Consider the following 15,836-nt stretch of genomic DNA (forward strand, 5'->3'; position numbering starts at 1 on the left):
TGATTATGATTGATGGTAATATCTCTAAGTTTTTCTAAGGGAATGTTCCACCATATATTTGACAAACTTGTAACGTGTTTTTAAAATTATCTACAAAAAATAAGTCACTATTAAACTCCCTTCTAGAATTTTAGGACTATACCGAGTATCGTGAACAAATTATATTTATTTGTATAGACAATGAAAAATGTAAAAAAGAAATTGTTTGAAAAAAAATGATTCAAAGAAAATAACAAATCGAAAATAGAGTTAAGTATTAATGAGAGACTCGCATAATTATCCTTAACTTTTTAACAATTTTGTGATGGGTCCGTCGGCAACCCACCAATTGAACATCTCAATCTTGAACAAATTACAGGACAGGTATTCATTAAACAAATAGCCCAATAAAATAGTTTCACATTAATTAGTTTACAATTGCATTTCTTTTCATTGACTTTTCCAGTTGCAATTGCGTAACAACTAACTTCCAGCCCCTAAGTTTTGATGGTGGAATATTATTTTCTGTCCTTCACATTCTTCTTTGTAAGAATTTGGTTCCTTTATAATAAAGAGCGCACTTCATTTTTTTTTTTACTTAAAATACTGCATTTATAATTCTTAATTAAACAACAATTCAAAAATGGTATTAGAGTCGTAAAGTTTATTTATTAATTTTACTGATTATAAGTATATACTTTTACCATCTACATCTTATCTCTCACTTTAAGTCAAATTCAATCAATAAAGGATATGAAATGTGCCTTGCTCATGTTTTCTCTTATATTTATTATTCACTTATGCTGATGTATGAGTTAGTCAGACGAAAAAAACATCGATTAGTCGATGTCAAAACTTAACAATAAATTATTAACAAACAACATTAAATATTATTTTTTATGAGATATTAATTGTTTTTTAAATATAATTAAAGAAAAAAGGAATCATACAATACACAAATCACTTGTCAGTTTAGTTTTAAATTTGTAAAAATGTATAAATTCAACCATTCCCTAATCATATACATATTTTTAAGAAATAACAAATAGATTACTAGTTGCTAATAGATGGTACCAAAGTCGAATAATTTTTTGTGTGGGTTAATTGGAGCAGCCTAACTTCATTAATAAATTCTAAAATTTTAATTTGTCCCACTTAAAAACAAAATTTTGATACCTTAAAAAAAAAAGAGAAATGAATCGGAAATATTGGGAAACTCCATATCATTTTGCCAATAATTAAATTAATATTTCCCCTAGTCTCTAATTCCCATCACCACTAGGCACATATGGTATAGACAATGACAGTTGCTATCTATCCTCTTATTGATGCCCCTACCATTTATGTATAAGCACATGCTTCTTTTGCACAACATATGTTCTGTTTCAAATTTACATGAAAACTAGCTATAATAAGTTTTATTTCTCTCTTTACTATCCTCCATACCCTACCATGAGGGGCTCCCCATATACATTTGTTGTAAATATGTATCCTTATTTGATAGGCCATATGATGATAGGTCACATTCTTCCATTACTATTCTATTTTTTCCCACTTATAATTAACTTTTCTTTTATGTTGGGAGTTAGGGTTAATGTGGGACTGGGGTTGTAAACATCATTAACAGGAAAATTTATGACAACTTAGCTAGCTAGGTTTTTTATGCCTATCCATAAAGTTCCATGTTTTTTTAAGGCAATGTGAAGGGTTCAATTCATGTTGCATTTATTTCAAATAAGGTACATTGATCGGAACTCAAAATTAGAACTATGTTCCTAAAATAATCAAGCCTACTGATTTTTAGTGTGTAGCTAGCTATACACTAAATATGTTAATTAATTATAATACATTGAATTTTAACATATATAAATTAAACACATACATGGAATTATTATAAAATGATGACTACACATACATTATCCCTGCATGCATCTCTCTCATTTTCTGGGTCTTGGTTACATTAATTGCTTGACATGTATCTATCTACATCCATATTGATGACATCCAATTAATTTATATAAATTGATTTGAGGAATAGACTTAGACTATAAAAATAATAAAAGCAAATATATATATATATATACAAAGCTAGCTGTAACCTTCTATATGATGGCAATGCTGTTCAATAGCTATCAAAATGTCATCATACAGAACAAAATTAAGAGACACATAGACAGAACAAGTGCATATGGTCACTATTAACATCTTAAGAAAGATGGAAAGAAAATAAAAAGAATAGCTAGTTTAGTGAAAGGATGCAAGACAGCATATGGGCCACATAGCAAACTGAGCCCATTAAGGGAGTTGTGAAATGGAGATAGATAGCAACTTAAGAGGCCTTAGCCCATTCCAGTGGGACACCTACCACTCAACCGACATTGAAAGTCACTCATTTGAAGCTGAATTTTACATTGTGCTCTATATAGATGGGAATGAAACGGAATCCAGCTCTTCAGTCATATATTTCTGTCGACTCATTAGGATCAGACGATTCAGATTTTAAAATTGTATTTTAGATGTAGTAAAAACAATAAAATCTTTTAGAATTTAAATCGTTCAATCTTAATGAGATGACTATAAATGTACCAACTACATAAGTTCATGCAATCCCAATCCAAAATGGGACCTAGCTAATAGGTTGTTAAGAGGTAACCACTAACTAGCTCCTGAAGAAGTGGACAATGTATTGTAGTGTGGTAATGGGTCAAAATTCTATATTATGAGCCCACATTTCTTAGACATGCTTTTGGCAATGGTTAAGACCAGCTTTCAGAAGGCCCACTTTTTGGACCTTAGTGGGTTCCTACCACTGCTTAGTGAGCATGTTGAATAGTAATGGCAAAATGGGTATGTAGGTGTTGTATAGGTTAGATATAGAACCAACATAGATAGGGACATGTCCTTTTGGCAAATGGAGCTCAACTCAACAGGGTAGATGAATCCATCAACATCTTTGGTCCATCAAGTCACGCCTACTCTGTAGCAGGTAACATGTTTTTGAGACATAACTCATTGGCAAGTGAATGTGTGTGCCAATGTCATGCCATCAGTCATGTGGTAATCGCTATTCAGTTAGGTAGCTCAACTGATATGACCTAATGGTTGAAAGAATTTGAAGAGTTAAACGATCACAGTTCAAATTCCGGTGAATGAAAAAATACTAACGTAATAACTAATATACTAAGGTCTATCCTCAGCTGATAAAAATAAAAGTTCACACGTCAATGATAAATTTATGGAACATGTAAAGGCTGTATTATATAGCTTATGGTACAGTGATGCATAGATAACAACAAAAGGCCTAGAGTTAGTTAACTGACAATATTTTTCTGGCCTAATGGAGCACAATTTAAGAGCCCAATGTTGGAAACCCTTTATGTAACTGTTCAAAGTTCAATGTATTTTGAGACATGTGGCTTTTGATTCCAATGTACATGGACCAGGCCAACTGTGCATAACCTAAATCTGCACCTGAAAATTAACTTCCGTGACAGATATCAAGTGTTGCTACTTTGGACCGCAACTAAGGATCAGTCACCACCAAATTAATACCAATGCACTGCATCAGAATCTAAGAAAGTAACAAAACAAGTTATTTATGCATAGCAATAGTTTAGAACTTATCCATAGAAACATTTTTCAACACAGAATATAATGTGCTGCCAATTGCCATGTTTATTTAAGGAAGAAAAAAAGGTAGAATATCAGCTTTTTTTTAGTTTAACTTTCAAACCAAGTTAATGGTCCTACAAAATGAATGTTCTAAATTTCATATTGCAACTCATAGATTCATGTTGGTTTCTTGTGAGACATAAGAAACTATTTGCTGTTCTAGAGTCTAAACTCAGAACTTTGAGCCTTGTGCATGTAGAAAATAAATCTTGGTCTTCTCTTTCCCATCCAAATTAAACAGCATAAAATTTCAAAATTTCCTACATTTCCCCTCAAATCTATAACATCCAATTATCTTTCACATTAATGGCCTAGAAAACAACTGAAATTATGACATTCTTGGGAGTGCACTGAGATATTTCACGTTGTTGTTCTTATGACCTGAAAACAACTGCAAATTTGTTCAATTTACAAATTTACAGTTTGCCCAAAAATTTGGCATGAAAGCCTACAATCAAAATTTTGATCCAGATGAAATCACTGCTTGGAAATCACATATTTATTTATCAATATATATTTGGCACTTCAAATATAATTTTATACTAAAGAAATGAAGCAGCATGATTCTAATTAAGAGGTCAATTTCATCCATGCATACTTGTTAAAAAAATAATGAAGGGAAATCTCTGTATTGCATTGCATCACTCAAAGGTTCAATAACTGAAGAAGTCAACTAATTAGAATCCTGCAAGTTTCTTAGCAATGTATAAGAAAGGTTTCTAGAAATTAAGAGTGAGAGATTGAGCTGAGATATATATACATTAATTGGCAAATAAGAAATGCAGAGGTTGGTCCTTATAAAGATTTTTGTAGACTTGAAAATCACGCACACATTCTTTCCAGTTCTATTATTGCTTCAATCTCAAGCTATTAACTCCCAAGACTTAAGATTGACGCACTTCCCCTTTTAAAACTCAATTAAAATTTAACAATCTCAAAATCAAATCAAATATATAATTTTGTTGTATCGTAAAATTTTAAAATGTAAGTCCATAAGAAACCAAATTTATATTACTATTCTCTAAATTATATATATTTATGTGTTTATTCATTTTGAATTGGTTTCAAACTTGTACCCAAAAAAATTTATGTAAAATATGGAGGGTTCTTTTTGTAAATAGAATAATGTAATCCGTAACGACTAATAAATGATGCAATTATTTTTTAATAATGTGATATTTTTTTCTGTAAACGATTTAATTTATTTATGAGATTAAAGGATATGCAATGAAATACTTTCGATTGCAACTCTCTGTATCATATTTTATCACTTTTAAACAAAAGTAAATTTTTAAAATAATTATTAATTGTTTGTTGTTGAGATGAGTTATGATTGATTGCATGATAATATTAATCCCAAAAATAATTATTTTTTAAAGTAAAGTGAAAATGTAACAAATTTAGGTCTAAATCAGAACTTTAAAAATAAAAAAGTCAAAATTCAATAATGTGAAAATAACAAATTAACTAAAGATATATCCAAACCTTGAAAGTTACATGTTGTTCTCATAGCTAATCCTAATTTTCCAAAAATAAGTAACCAATTTCTGTCAAAATTTAAGCTTTAAGAAAAAAAATGTCACAAATCAATAATTTGAAAATAAAAAAAAAATATGACATAAAGTGGATCAAACCTTGAATGTCTCATGCTCTTAGAGCATATCATAATATCCCAAAAACAAATAATCAAGAGATTGCCAACATGACAACACCCTATAATGTATACAATCATCTAATGCATTAACGAGTTTTTTAATTATACTCCTCAGCTTCTTCATTAATCTCATCTTCTTTTGTTAGTGTGTTATCTAACTGCACAAACAATGTGTAAGCAAGTAAATAGAAAACAAAAGAAAGTGATTTGTCATACTCAAAAGCACAATTAAAAATAATATAAGTCAGCAACATTTGTGTATTTATTAAACTAACTCAACCACGCCGCATCAACTTTTAACAACAACTATCTAATATCAGGGATAAAGAATGATGGTTTCTGATCATTAAAAATGTATATGCAAAGAAAAAATTTACTGTGACTAAAATATAAAAAATCTCTACATTTGCATGAATAAAACTAATATTTAAAGCTATTATTTTTAAGTAAACTAACTACTAACATGTTTATATATTTATTATCTTTAGTTGTATTTATTATTTTAATTAGGAATATTTATATTTTTAAAAATATACTTTTTCTTTTATCTCACCATTTATTTTTTTAATTCTCTCTCGTACCAAACTACTAGAAATTCAATCCATTTTTTCTTTTTCTCAACTTTCATTTGACTTCCTTTCTTCTATCTTTAACTTTTCTATTTATTATTGTAAAAAAAAAATATTATTGATTACTTGTTGTCATTAAAAAGCCAGATTACGTGTCTTTAATTTTTTTTATTATTTCTATATTTTTTTTTATTTGTTTCATGTTATTTATTATACGTTTGCATTGCAATTACATCTTTCTTTTAAGATAAAATAAAAAATAAATTTATCTTCCTTTAATTACCCTATATACTCGTGTTTGCTTGTGGTCATTATTTATAGTTAAGTCGATATACGCCTTGGTAATTAATTCGAAGACATCAATCCGAATCACATTTTTTATTACATGTCAAATTATGTTTCTGTTTTCTCCTACATTCAAAATTAATTTAATTTCACAGTTTGTACAAAATTAAAGATCATGATCATCGTGGCATAGAGATGCGACCCCATCAATATATTTTTTTCGTTAATGTAATATATGTTGTTTCATGTTATTAATGTAATTTTTTTAATGTATTTTCTTTTAAATTTATAATATAATTTACTATTTTTAATTTTAATTACTTTTAATAATAATAATAATAATTTACTATTTTAATTTTAATTATAATAAATTTTAATAATAATAACAATAATGATAATAATTAATAATTCTTATTATTTATTAATGTATTATTATTATTTATTAATATATTATTAATATAATTATTTATTAATATATTACCAATTAAACCCCATTTAAAATGAACAAAAAAAATTAAAAATCTTTTTGGAAGGTCGGACCACGGCCCGCAATCTTCAACCGAGTGAAAAAAGATTCTTTTAGTCTTCAGCGGGTCACATTCTATTAAAAAATTAAATTAAGAAAACAAATTAAAAATATATATATAATGGTAAAAAATCCTAAAAAGCCACCCGTATAAAACAAAAAAAAAACCACGAAAAAAGGCACTAGTGTTATTCTTTGCATTAGAAAAAATCTCTCCTAACCTCGTATCAACAAGTCTCGATCTCGATCGATCCGAAACTCATCGGCTCTCCGCCATGGCGCCGCCGCCGTCCGATCCTATCAACCAGTAATGTTTTCATTCATTCACAATTTAATAATTATTTTTCTCATTCATCTCCTTAATTAATTTTTCATGTTTTCCCTTTAACTGTTACAGAGAAGCTGTTGTAAGAAGGAAGAACAATGGACCCCCTTTTAAGTTCCTTTTTCCTCTCATATATGCCCCTGTTCTCCCTCTAAGTTTGTTACTTTCTTCATTCCCTTCATTTTTTTTTCTTTCATTTAAATAGTTTATTTATTTCATTATTTTTTTTGTTACAGTTCGTTTGTCGCTGCGGCATAAACCTGTGTTGAGAGATCGTTTGTTTACAGCTGTGTTAGCTGGGGCTGTTGTTCATGGTGTTTATTTGGTGTATCCTTTTCTTCAAATTTGATTGCTTTGATTTTGCTACACTACAATGGTAATTGCTATGGTTGTATATAAATGTTGCATATGCCAGTACTTTACCATTTCTCAGAAATTTAATTTTAACTACAGCAGTTTGTTTGTGTAACTTAGGCCTTGTTTGGATAAGCAATTTCATTAGCGCATATAGCTTAAGTGCTTGTGTATAGGCATTTATCATGTAAGTACTTTTATGTAAGTTATTTCTATAATAAAAGGGCAAATTGTTTTTGTATAAGCTTAGTTGTTTTCATAAACTATCTTGAAAAGATTTTAGACATGTCATAAGTTGTTTCTATAAGCTCTCTCAGTCACTCTCATGTGCTTATGCTAGTAAATTAGCACAAATTAGCAAATTCAAATAGGCCTATGTTTTTGTCATTGCATGTTTGAGGATCTCAATTAGAGTTAAGAAACTGGTATTTAGTGTTTTGTGTGAGATTGCAAAATGGGTTTGGAGATTTGTGAATTAGTTATTACCCTGTTTGATAGTGTAAATGCAGTCAATTGGATGACTTATTTCCATCATCTTCTGGATTTTGGGATTTTACAGTGGCTGTTTTTGTTTAGAACTAAAGTTTGAATTGCTTCTGTGAGGATACTGGAGATTGGATATGCAATACTTGTTTAATTTGGCTTTGGTGCTTTGTGTGAGAATACATGGGAAAGGGGAAATAATTTGTTAGGATCTGTTTGGGAGGATGATTTTGGAGAGTTAACTCTATATTTTAATCTAAATTTGAGATTTTAAAAAAATAACATGATTTATGATCATATAACATTTCAATCACACTTCAATCATTCTTAGAAACATTTATTGTTGACTGGATATCAGTAACAATAATGATTTTTATTGATCTTTAAAACTGTTGTTTCCAATTTCAAGTAATCTTCATTTTTATTTTATTTTTATGATTAGACTTTAGAGGAAGTAGTGGAAGGTTTAAGAACAGTTAGGGTGTTGAGGGTTTTGATATTTAGTACTGCTAGTCCATTAGAACTGCAAAAGGGGGATTCTGCAATGGGGATAAATAAGATGTTAGTTAGGCATTTTCACTTGTATGCATTACTCATACATTGCCATTTCCTTTGAAGTCATAGTCATTGTACTATTTAAATCGACAAAAGTAGTTGAAGTTCAAGATCAGTTTATGAATGTTGAAATTTTCATTACCACAAAGTAACCCTAATTTTGGATCAGTAAATAGGGCATGTGTAAGCTAGAGTAATAGTAAAAGATCCACATTCTTCATTAATTTTGGATTTTGTAAGGTATCAAACTTTAGAATACAATAACTAATAAATTGCAAGATATATGGGTGGAAAGCATTTCATTTCCCACTTACATGTCGTCTAGTTTTGTCAATTTCCTGTTCTATATTTCCCTTCTAAATTGTATAACCAGAATAAAATTATATTAATTGTATGGTAACATGCTAATGCTTAATTTTCACCTTGTAATTGGCCAAAATCAAGAATCCATTGACTTATTTTAGTCAATATATATTTTTTATCATGTTCTCCCTAACGAAATACACAGAACAGATTTGTATGATATTGAGAGTAAATGATTATGCGGAGCATGTATCAGAGGTTAGATCAGTATTGTTTACATCACAAACTCAGGTTTCTCCATACATTTTTTGACTTCTGATTGCTGCTCAACATCCTGGTAACACCTTAAACAGATCAAATTTTACTATGTATGAATATTTTTTTTCAGTTGGTTTGGAAGATTATTGTGACATGTACTATTTGAGAATTGCATCCTGTTCTGCGGATTGAGTTCTTAGTAGAATAATTACAGAATTTGGAGCTCTTACTAGAATAATTACAGAATTTGGAAGCTGTTTTTGATTTCATCCATGTGTTATAATGCAAGTAAAATAATCACATATTTTGGTACCTGATATAAATGTTATTTTTATGCAAGTCTTATCAGTTTGATGACGATTTGGAATCCAACATGAGGATTATGTTGCTGATCCCACAGTTAAAATTCATCGGTGCCACTTATATATTATGTAAGTAGTAGATTCCAATGAATTTGAATGATGAGATCACCAACATAATCCCCTCATGTTGAATTCCAACATGTGAGGATCCAAATTTGAAAAAATAGTGGTTTCAGAGCATCGACATGCATATCCTTTATCCATAATTTATTCATGAACAGAAGCAGAGAAAAGGGAAAACAAATTATTTTTCTTTCAGATTTATACTTTAAATAAACCACTAAGGTGAAAAATAAAGCAGTGATGTTGGATTACGTGTCTTGTGTCTTCATTTTACATTATAAAATAGATGAATAGTTATGTTAGCCGTAAACAAGCTTGGTTGGTATCTAGACTTAAGTTACAAACTAGTTTTGACATTTGGTTTGTGTTTCATTTATGTGATGTAACTTACCTTCAGTCTTTAGCAGTTCAGTGCCCATTTCCAAATCACTGTAAACTAGAGTGGTTTAGTGAAACAGATGACTTACAAGGAGAATCAAGCATACTGATGCTGAGTTAATATATCTTTGGATAGAAAAGTTTAAAAGGAAAGGGATGGAAAAAGGAAGCAATGGGGAATTTTAAATCAAAATAAACATTTTAATTTTAAAATAGAGGTATGAAATAATATTGGCAAATTATAAAAGTAAATGATTTTAAAATCGGTCTTTTGTTTTGGAAAAATATTCTTATAGTTCTCCAAATTTAAACCCAGTTTTCGGTCATGCTCAAATTTCATATTTCACTTCTTCATATCTTTCTCTTTTACTCCATCTTTAAAAAACTTAAAATTCAAAATTTGTTACTGCAATAAAAAAAAAATTCATCATCGACCATGTGAATTACATAAAAATCAAAACAAAAAATATATCGTTCCAACAAAAACTAAAAACCGAGTTGTTGTAAGTAGAAAGAAATACATCATAAATCTACTAAAAAATAAATAAGTTGTTCGTACATTTGTGAACTATAGCAAACATTTTTAGTGGATTTACAATGAATTTTTCTTTATTTTCAACTCAATTTTTAGTTTTTGTTGGAACGATGAATTTTTGTTTTAATTTTACTTTAATTCACATAGTCGACGTTTCGAGTTTTTTTACTGGAAATTACAATTTTCGAGTTTTAGATTTTTTAAAGATTGAGTGGATGATGAAGAGATAAAAGATGAAGATTAAACCTAAGTAAAAATTTGTTTAAACTTAGAAGACCTTAAATGTATTTTCCCAAAATTTAAAGGACAATTACAATTTGTCACATCACTATTGTAACTATTATGTGATATTTTTTAAAGAAAAATGATATTTTTGCAAATGAACAATAATATAAAAATTAATATTGCAAATAGTGTGCTATTTAAAGAATCAAGTTGAAAAAAAACATAAATGATCTATCCGACAATTGAATCAAACATAAAAGATTAAAAATACAATTTAATATAATAGTATTAGCGGGTATTTAACTTATCAATAGAGGTATATATGTAAAAATAATGAATAAATAAAAAATAATTAAAATAAGTAATGAGTATATTTATTTTTATGTTTTTTTATTATTTTCTCTCATAAATGGAAGTAGATATAATAATATATAATTTTTAAATTTGAAAGTGAATATTAACTCTTTCTGTTCTTTTATTTCTGGACATTCTTCTTTCCTTTTAGACTTGTCAAATCCAAAAGATCCTCTAAACTGGATGCGGGGCCTCAGATTTTTGTCATCCTGTTGGGCCATTAAAACCTTCTCCCATCCCTCAACCTAACTAGTTTGGGCCTACGACAAAATGTGCCTTGATTTTAAATTTTCCTTACCTAAAACATTATAGCGTTTCTTTTCACACCCACTATGTTCTTAATTAACACATTTGAATTGGTTAATCTAGAGGGTTTTGTGTGTGTCAAAATACACATTTCGATTGACTAATTGAAAAGATATTAAGTATGAAAGAAGAAGCTACCAGAACATTAATATTTGTGCGCTAAAATGTATAAATACATTATGTTACAGATATAACTTATAGAAAGAGATAAAAGGTGTACAATGTAAAATAATGAGAAAATTAAAATTATTAGAAATAATTTGTTTAAAGAAATGGCAAGAACAGGTTTTCTGGGTAAGTGTAAGAATAACAATGCGTGGTAATAGAATATGATGTGATTAGATGTCTATCTAAACAAAGTTTACCTTATTAGTGCATCATTATTTAACTGTTGGTAATTTGTTGAAGTTTCTGTACTTTAAAAAAAAATGAGAAATGTTAGTATATTTGCATTGTATATATGTTAATGTTATGTTGTGGGTGATAATAAAAACTTCAATCTTCTTTACTCTTCTAGCTCAACTATCAAACCAACGTTGTATTCATTTGTTGTATATTTGTATGTACTTAGGGATAGACCCATGTAATACATAGTGATTGTTGGAGCTCCCACTATTTTTTTTAATTCTCTCTCTATATACATATGATAATATAGATAATTTAATTAATTGGCTATTGTGGCCCACACATCTAAATATACAGAGTGGGGGTTCTGCACTATGTATTATTCTATCCGTTGAATGATGGGCATTTGCAAGTTAGAATAATTATTTTACAGAATTAGATATACTTGAGTCTCTGTGCAATTTCTTTAAGTTCAACAGTCTTTTTATGCATCTGATAAATATAATTTTAATAGTTAAATAATTATTAAATGAGTATTATAAAAAAGTAAATGTGAAATCGTACATAAATGAATGATTATTTAGTTACTTATATAAAGATAATTTTATTGGTATTAAAATTGAGAAAATCATTAATCCTTTTTTGAATTTGAAAAAACCACAAAGAACAATTATGATATATATTTATGTTTTAAAAAAATGAAATTTTATATAAGTTTAATGCTGCAAATTTATATATACGTTTATCCCACTATTCAAAGTTCTTGGGTCTGGAAAGATGTTTTCATAATTTTGATCGTTGTATTTTTACAGTATTTGCTCAGCAAGCAAAGTTGCAAAATAAATATTACATAGATATCCCTAGTTAAATTTTTAACATATTGGCCTATTAGATGTATTTTACAGCGTAGTTGATTATGTGTTTGACGAGAAATAATGTAATCTAGCAAAAGAAATTAACGAGATACAAGTGTAGCCAATAGATGAATATGGATTGGTTTTCTTTTACTATTGGCAAATGGTTATTGTTACGAGATCTTAAGAAAGAAAGAGAAAAATAATATATAGTAATATTTCACTATTACAAATTGTAATTATCTATTTTCTTATGTATAGTTATTCAATTGTTAATTAGTTAAAAATTCTATATATATATATACATTCTTCTTTTTCTTCTGTTAATCGTTGGTGTTAAATAACACTATTCAAAGGAAAATATTGGATAATACAACACCAATTTCGTTATAATTTTCCGAATGAGTGTTACTTGCGTGGATAATAGTTTAGTCTTCACCTTTTGATAAAACACAAAAAGTTATTTAAATTAAACAAAAAATAATTATTGCTTTGTCAACAAAAATAAGTGAATATGCAAATTGATCATTAAATTGTAAGCGTTATCAAATTAATATCTGAATTTTGTAAATTGTTAAATAGAATTTTAAAATTATAAAGTATCAATTAAAATAATTTTTGTATAAATTTTTGTAGTTATATATTTTGATTTGTCACTATAATTGAATAAGTAGTTTATCAACATTGATCATCCATCAAAGTCATTTATTTCAATGATGAAATTGTAAGCATTTATAATTGTGCATGGAGTAATTATAGACAAATTAGTCCGTAAAATATTTAAATTTTATTAGAAAATTAATTCATGTTGTAATAACATTATATGAGATCAACATAGAGGGGTCAAATATTTAATTAACATATTATATCATAAAATCTAACGATAAAAATTTAAATATAAATTATTTTAATTACTATTTTATAATTTTGTATATGTTTTTCTTAATTTACAAAATTTAGATATTAATTTAATTGATATTTACAATTTGAACGCTTAATTTACGTATTAAATAAAAAAGAAAACAATTTCTATAATCACCCGGTAGAAAAAGGAAGAGATATACTATTGTGCAGCTACTATGGAGTACTATTCCTGTTGCACATAGTTTACTAACAATTTATGTAATCTTGCAATCTACTTTTTAATGTGAGTTTTTACTTTCTTTTTCTTGTGAGTCTCTGTTATGTGATGCATCGTGGCTTGGGGTGGATCATTGAATTAATACCCTTAGTGGTAGGGTTGACAAGGATCTCCAGAAGCAAAGGTGATAAATAAGAATGAAAATAAATTGACGAGTTAAGTTTTGTTAAGTCAGGATCTGATGTTAAAAAATTTAAAGTATGAAGTCTATTATAGACTTACTTTTTAGATTTCAATATACTTTGTTAATCTATTTAAAAATTTATTTTATTTTAATATTTTTGAATAAGTAATCAAACATATCTTTAAATTTTATTTTAATATTTAATATCACATTTAGAAAAATATGACTTTATATACATTCTACTTAAATTATATTTTATAATAATATATTTAAATATATCAAAAACTAAATAAGATTAATATACATAAATTACAAAAAATTGAATATATAATAAAAAATTAAAATTTAATCTAATAATTATAATAGTAAAATATTATTATTTATATTTATTTAAATAGATCGGCCTAAAAGAATTATTATATAATTTATAACCTGATTTTTTTAATTAAATAACTTTTTATAAACTTTTGGCTCTATCCAAAAAAAAATATTTAAATCTGACGTAGCTAGACTATAGGCCATATCGCGTAATTAGTCTATTGTGGACTTCTGGTGGCATAGAGTTGCCGGTACCAATACGGTGGATCTTATTTTGGAAGCTTATGAGTGAAATATTCTGCTCCGAATGAAAGATATCTTGATCATTTTGATTTTATTTTTTAAAATTAAATAAATTTTTGATCCCTTTATATATACTATCATTTTATTTTTAGTTTTTTTACAAAATTTCTTTAAACAATAGTCATTCAAATATTTTTTATCAATAATTTTGATTTTAACTTTTAAATCAATTTATGTTAATTGTGACATGTTTAGATCAGTATAAAATATATTTTACAAAAATTTATAAATTTTTAACAAGTAATGAATTAAATATAATTTTATTAAATTTTTAACTCTTAAAAATTTAGATTTAATTTATCTTTCGTTAAAAATAAATGCATTTTTGTATGAGAAATTCCTATAATGTTTTTAACATATTTATAAAAAATCAGATAAAAATTCAAATAATACATATGATTTGAATTAAAAACAGAGTCCAAAATTATTAATAAAATACATTTGAAAATTTATTATTTAAAGAAAAAATTTAGAAGATGTCACTTGTGGTGTTTTGCTTGTTTGATTTGAAAAGGAAAAAAAAGTTTTGCAAATAAAGGATTAATTTTATTATTCTACTCAATTCTTACGCACTTTAATCTAATAAAAAATATGATTTAGATCTACATTAAATTATTTAGATCAATGCCCCCTCAAACACAAACACAACATTTGAGGCGTGCATGATGCAAATATCTTTTTTGGAGGCATATTCGTTGGTCCATTTTTTCTTTACAATAATCATCGTATTCAAAGACTCAACATGAGATTTTTTTCCCAAGCATTATAATTAAATTTTTATACACTCAAGATATTAAAAATGAAGGGGAACTCTGCCCATTTGCTCATCAGATAGAGACACCCAAAGCCTCAGCATATTCCCTGATTGGATGCTTGTGGCAGAATTTTATGTTTTGAAATTCCAAGATCCCATATCACCTGCGTATAACTTATAAGATATATACTAAATCAAAATATTACTCTTCCTGGCAACTTGAACAATCTGTATATATTAGATTTAATTCATATATAACATTAAATAAAATAATTTTTATATTTTTAATCAATTATAATTATTAAATTATAAAAAAAATATTTGAATTTAACTACAACTACTATAAAAATTATATTTGTAAATGATTATGATTGACATTTTACGCATCACTTGACAATTAAGCTTTATTATAGTTTACGGCGTGGAGTCCACACTGTTGTGGACTTGTGAAAACAAGTTGCCAAGTTGGTGTAATTAATTAGTTGTATGTATGAGATTAACGTTCCTTTACGAAAATGTTGTCAGGGGCTCGATCTAATCCAAAGTCTTGGAAAACTTAAAAAGATTACCATCGCTATCATCCCTTCACACACTAGACACTCTACTTTTTTAATAGAAAAAAAAAATCGTCTCAAATAAATTTAATGACAGTAAAAGATGTTGATTTTATTACTTCACACATAACGTTTTATATGTACTTGATAAATGTATGGTCTTTAACTCCTTTTTTAAAGAAAAAAACAAAGGAAAATTACTATAAATGATAAATAATCCATAAATTGGAGTATATTTAAAATAACATAATCACCAA

The 15,836-nt window shown here is 27.4% G+C and overlaps 1 protein-coding gene across 1 annotated transcript; it reads left to right on the forward strand.

Annotated features, from left to right (window-relative positions):
- The first annotated feature begins 6,831 nt into the window (after positions 1–6,831).
- On the forward strand, positions 6,832–9,232 carry LOC101495050 (uncharacterized). Its single transcript, XM_004508480.4, has 4 exons — positions 6,832–6,992; positions 7,083–7,165; positions 7,247–7,337; positions 8,911–9,232. The coding sequence occupies exons 1-4, from the start codon at positions 6,961–6,963 to the stop codon at positions 8,939–8,941; spliced, it is 237 nt and encodes a 78-aa protein (XP_004508537.1). The 5' UTR covers positions 6,832–6,960; the 3' UTR covers positions 8,942–9,232.
- The last annotated feature ends 6,604 nt before the right edge of the window (positions 9,233–15,836 follow it).

This window comes from Cicer arietinum, chromosome 7 (genome assembly GCF_000331145.2).
Source record: "Cicer arietinum cultivar CDC Frontier isolate Library 1 chromosome 7, Cicar.CDCFrontier_v2.0, whole genome shotgun sequence".
In the NCBI taxonomy this organism is placed as follows: domain Eukaryota; kingdom Viridiplantae; phylum Streptophyta; class Magnoliopsida; order Fabales; family Fabaceae; genus Cicer; species Cicer arietinum.

Coding starts and splice junctions, on each gene's coding strand:
- LOC101495050 (XM_004508480.4), top strand. CDS start 6,961: ATGGCGCCGCCGCCGTCCGATCCTATCAACCA. Junction 6,993..7,082: donor CCGTCCGATCCTATCAACCA/GTAATGTTTTCA, acceptor TAACTGTTACAG/AGAAGCTGTTGTAAGAAGGA. Junction 7,338..8,910: donor GTTCATGGTGTTTATTTGGT/GTATCCTTTTCT, acceptor CGAAATACACAG/AACAGATTTGTATGATATTG.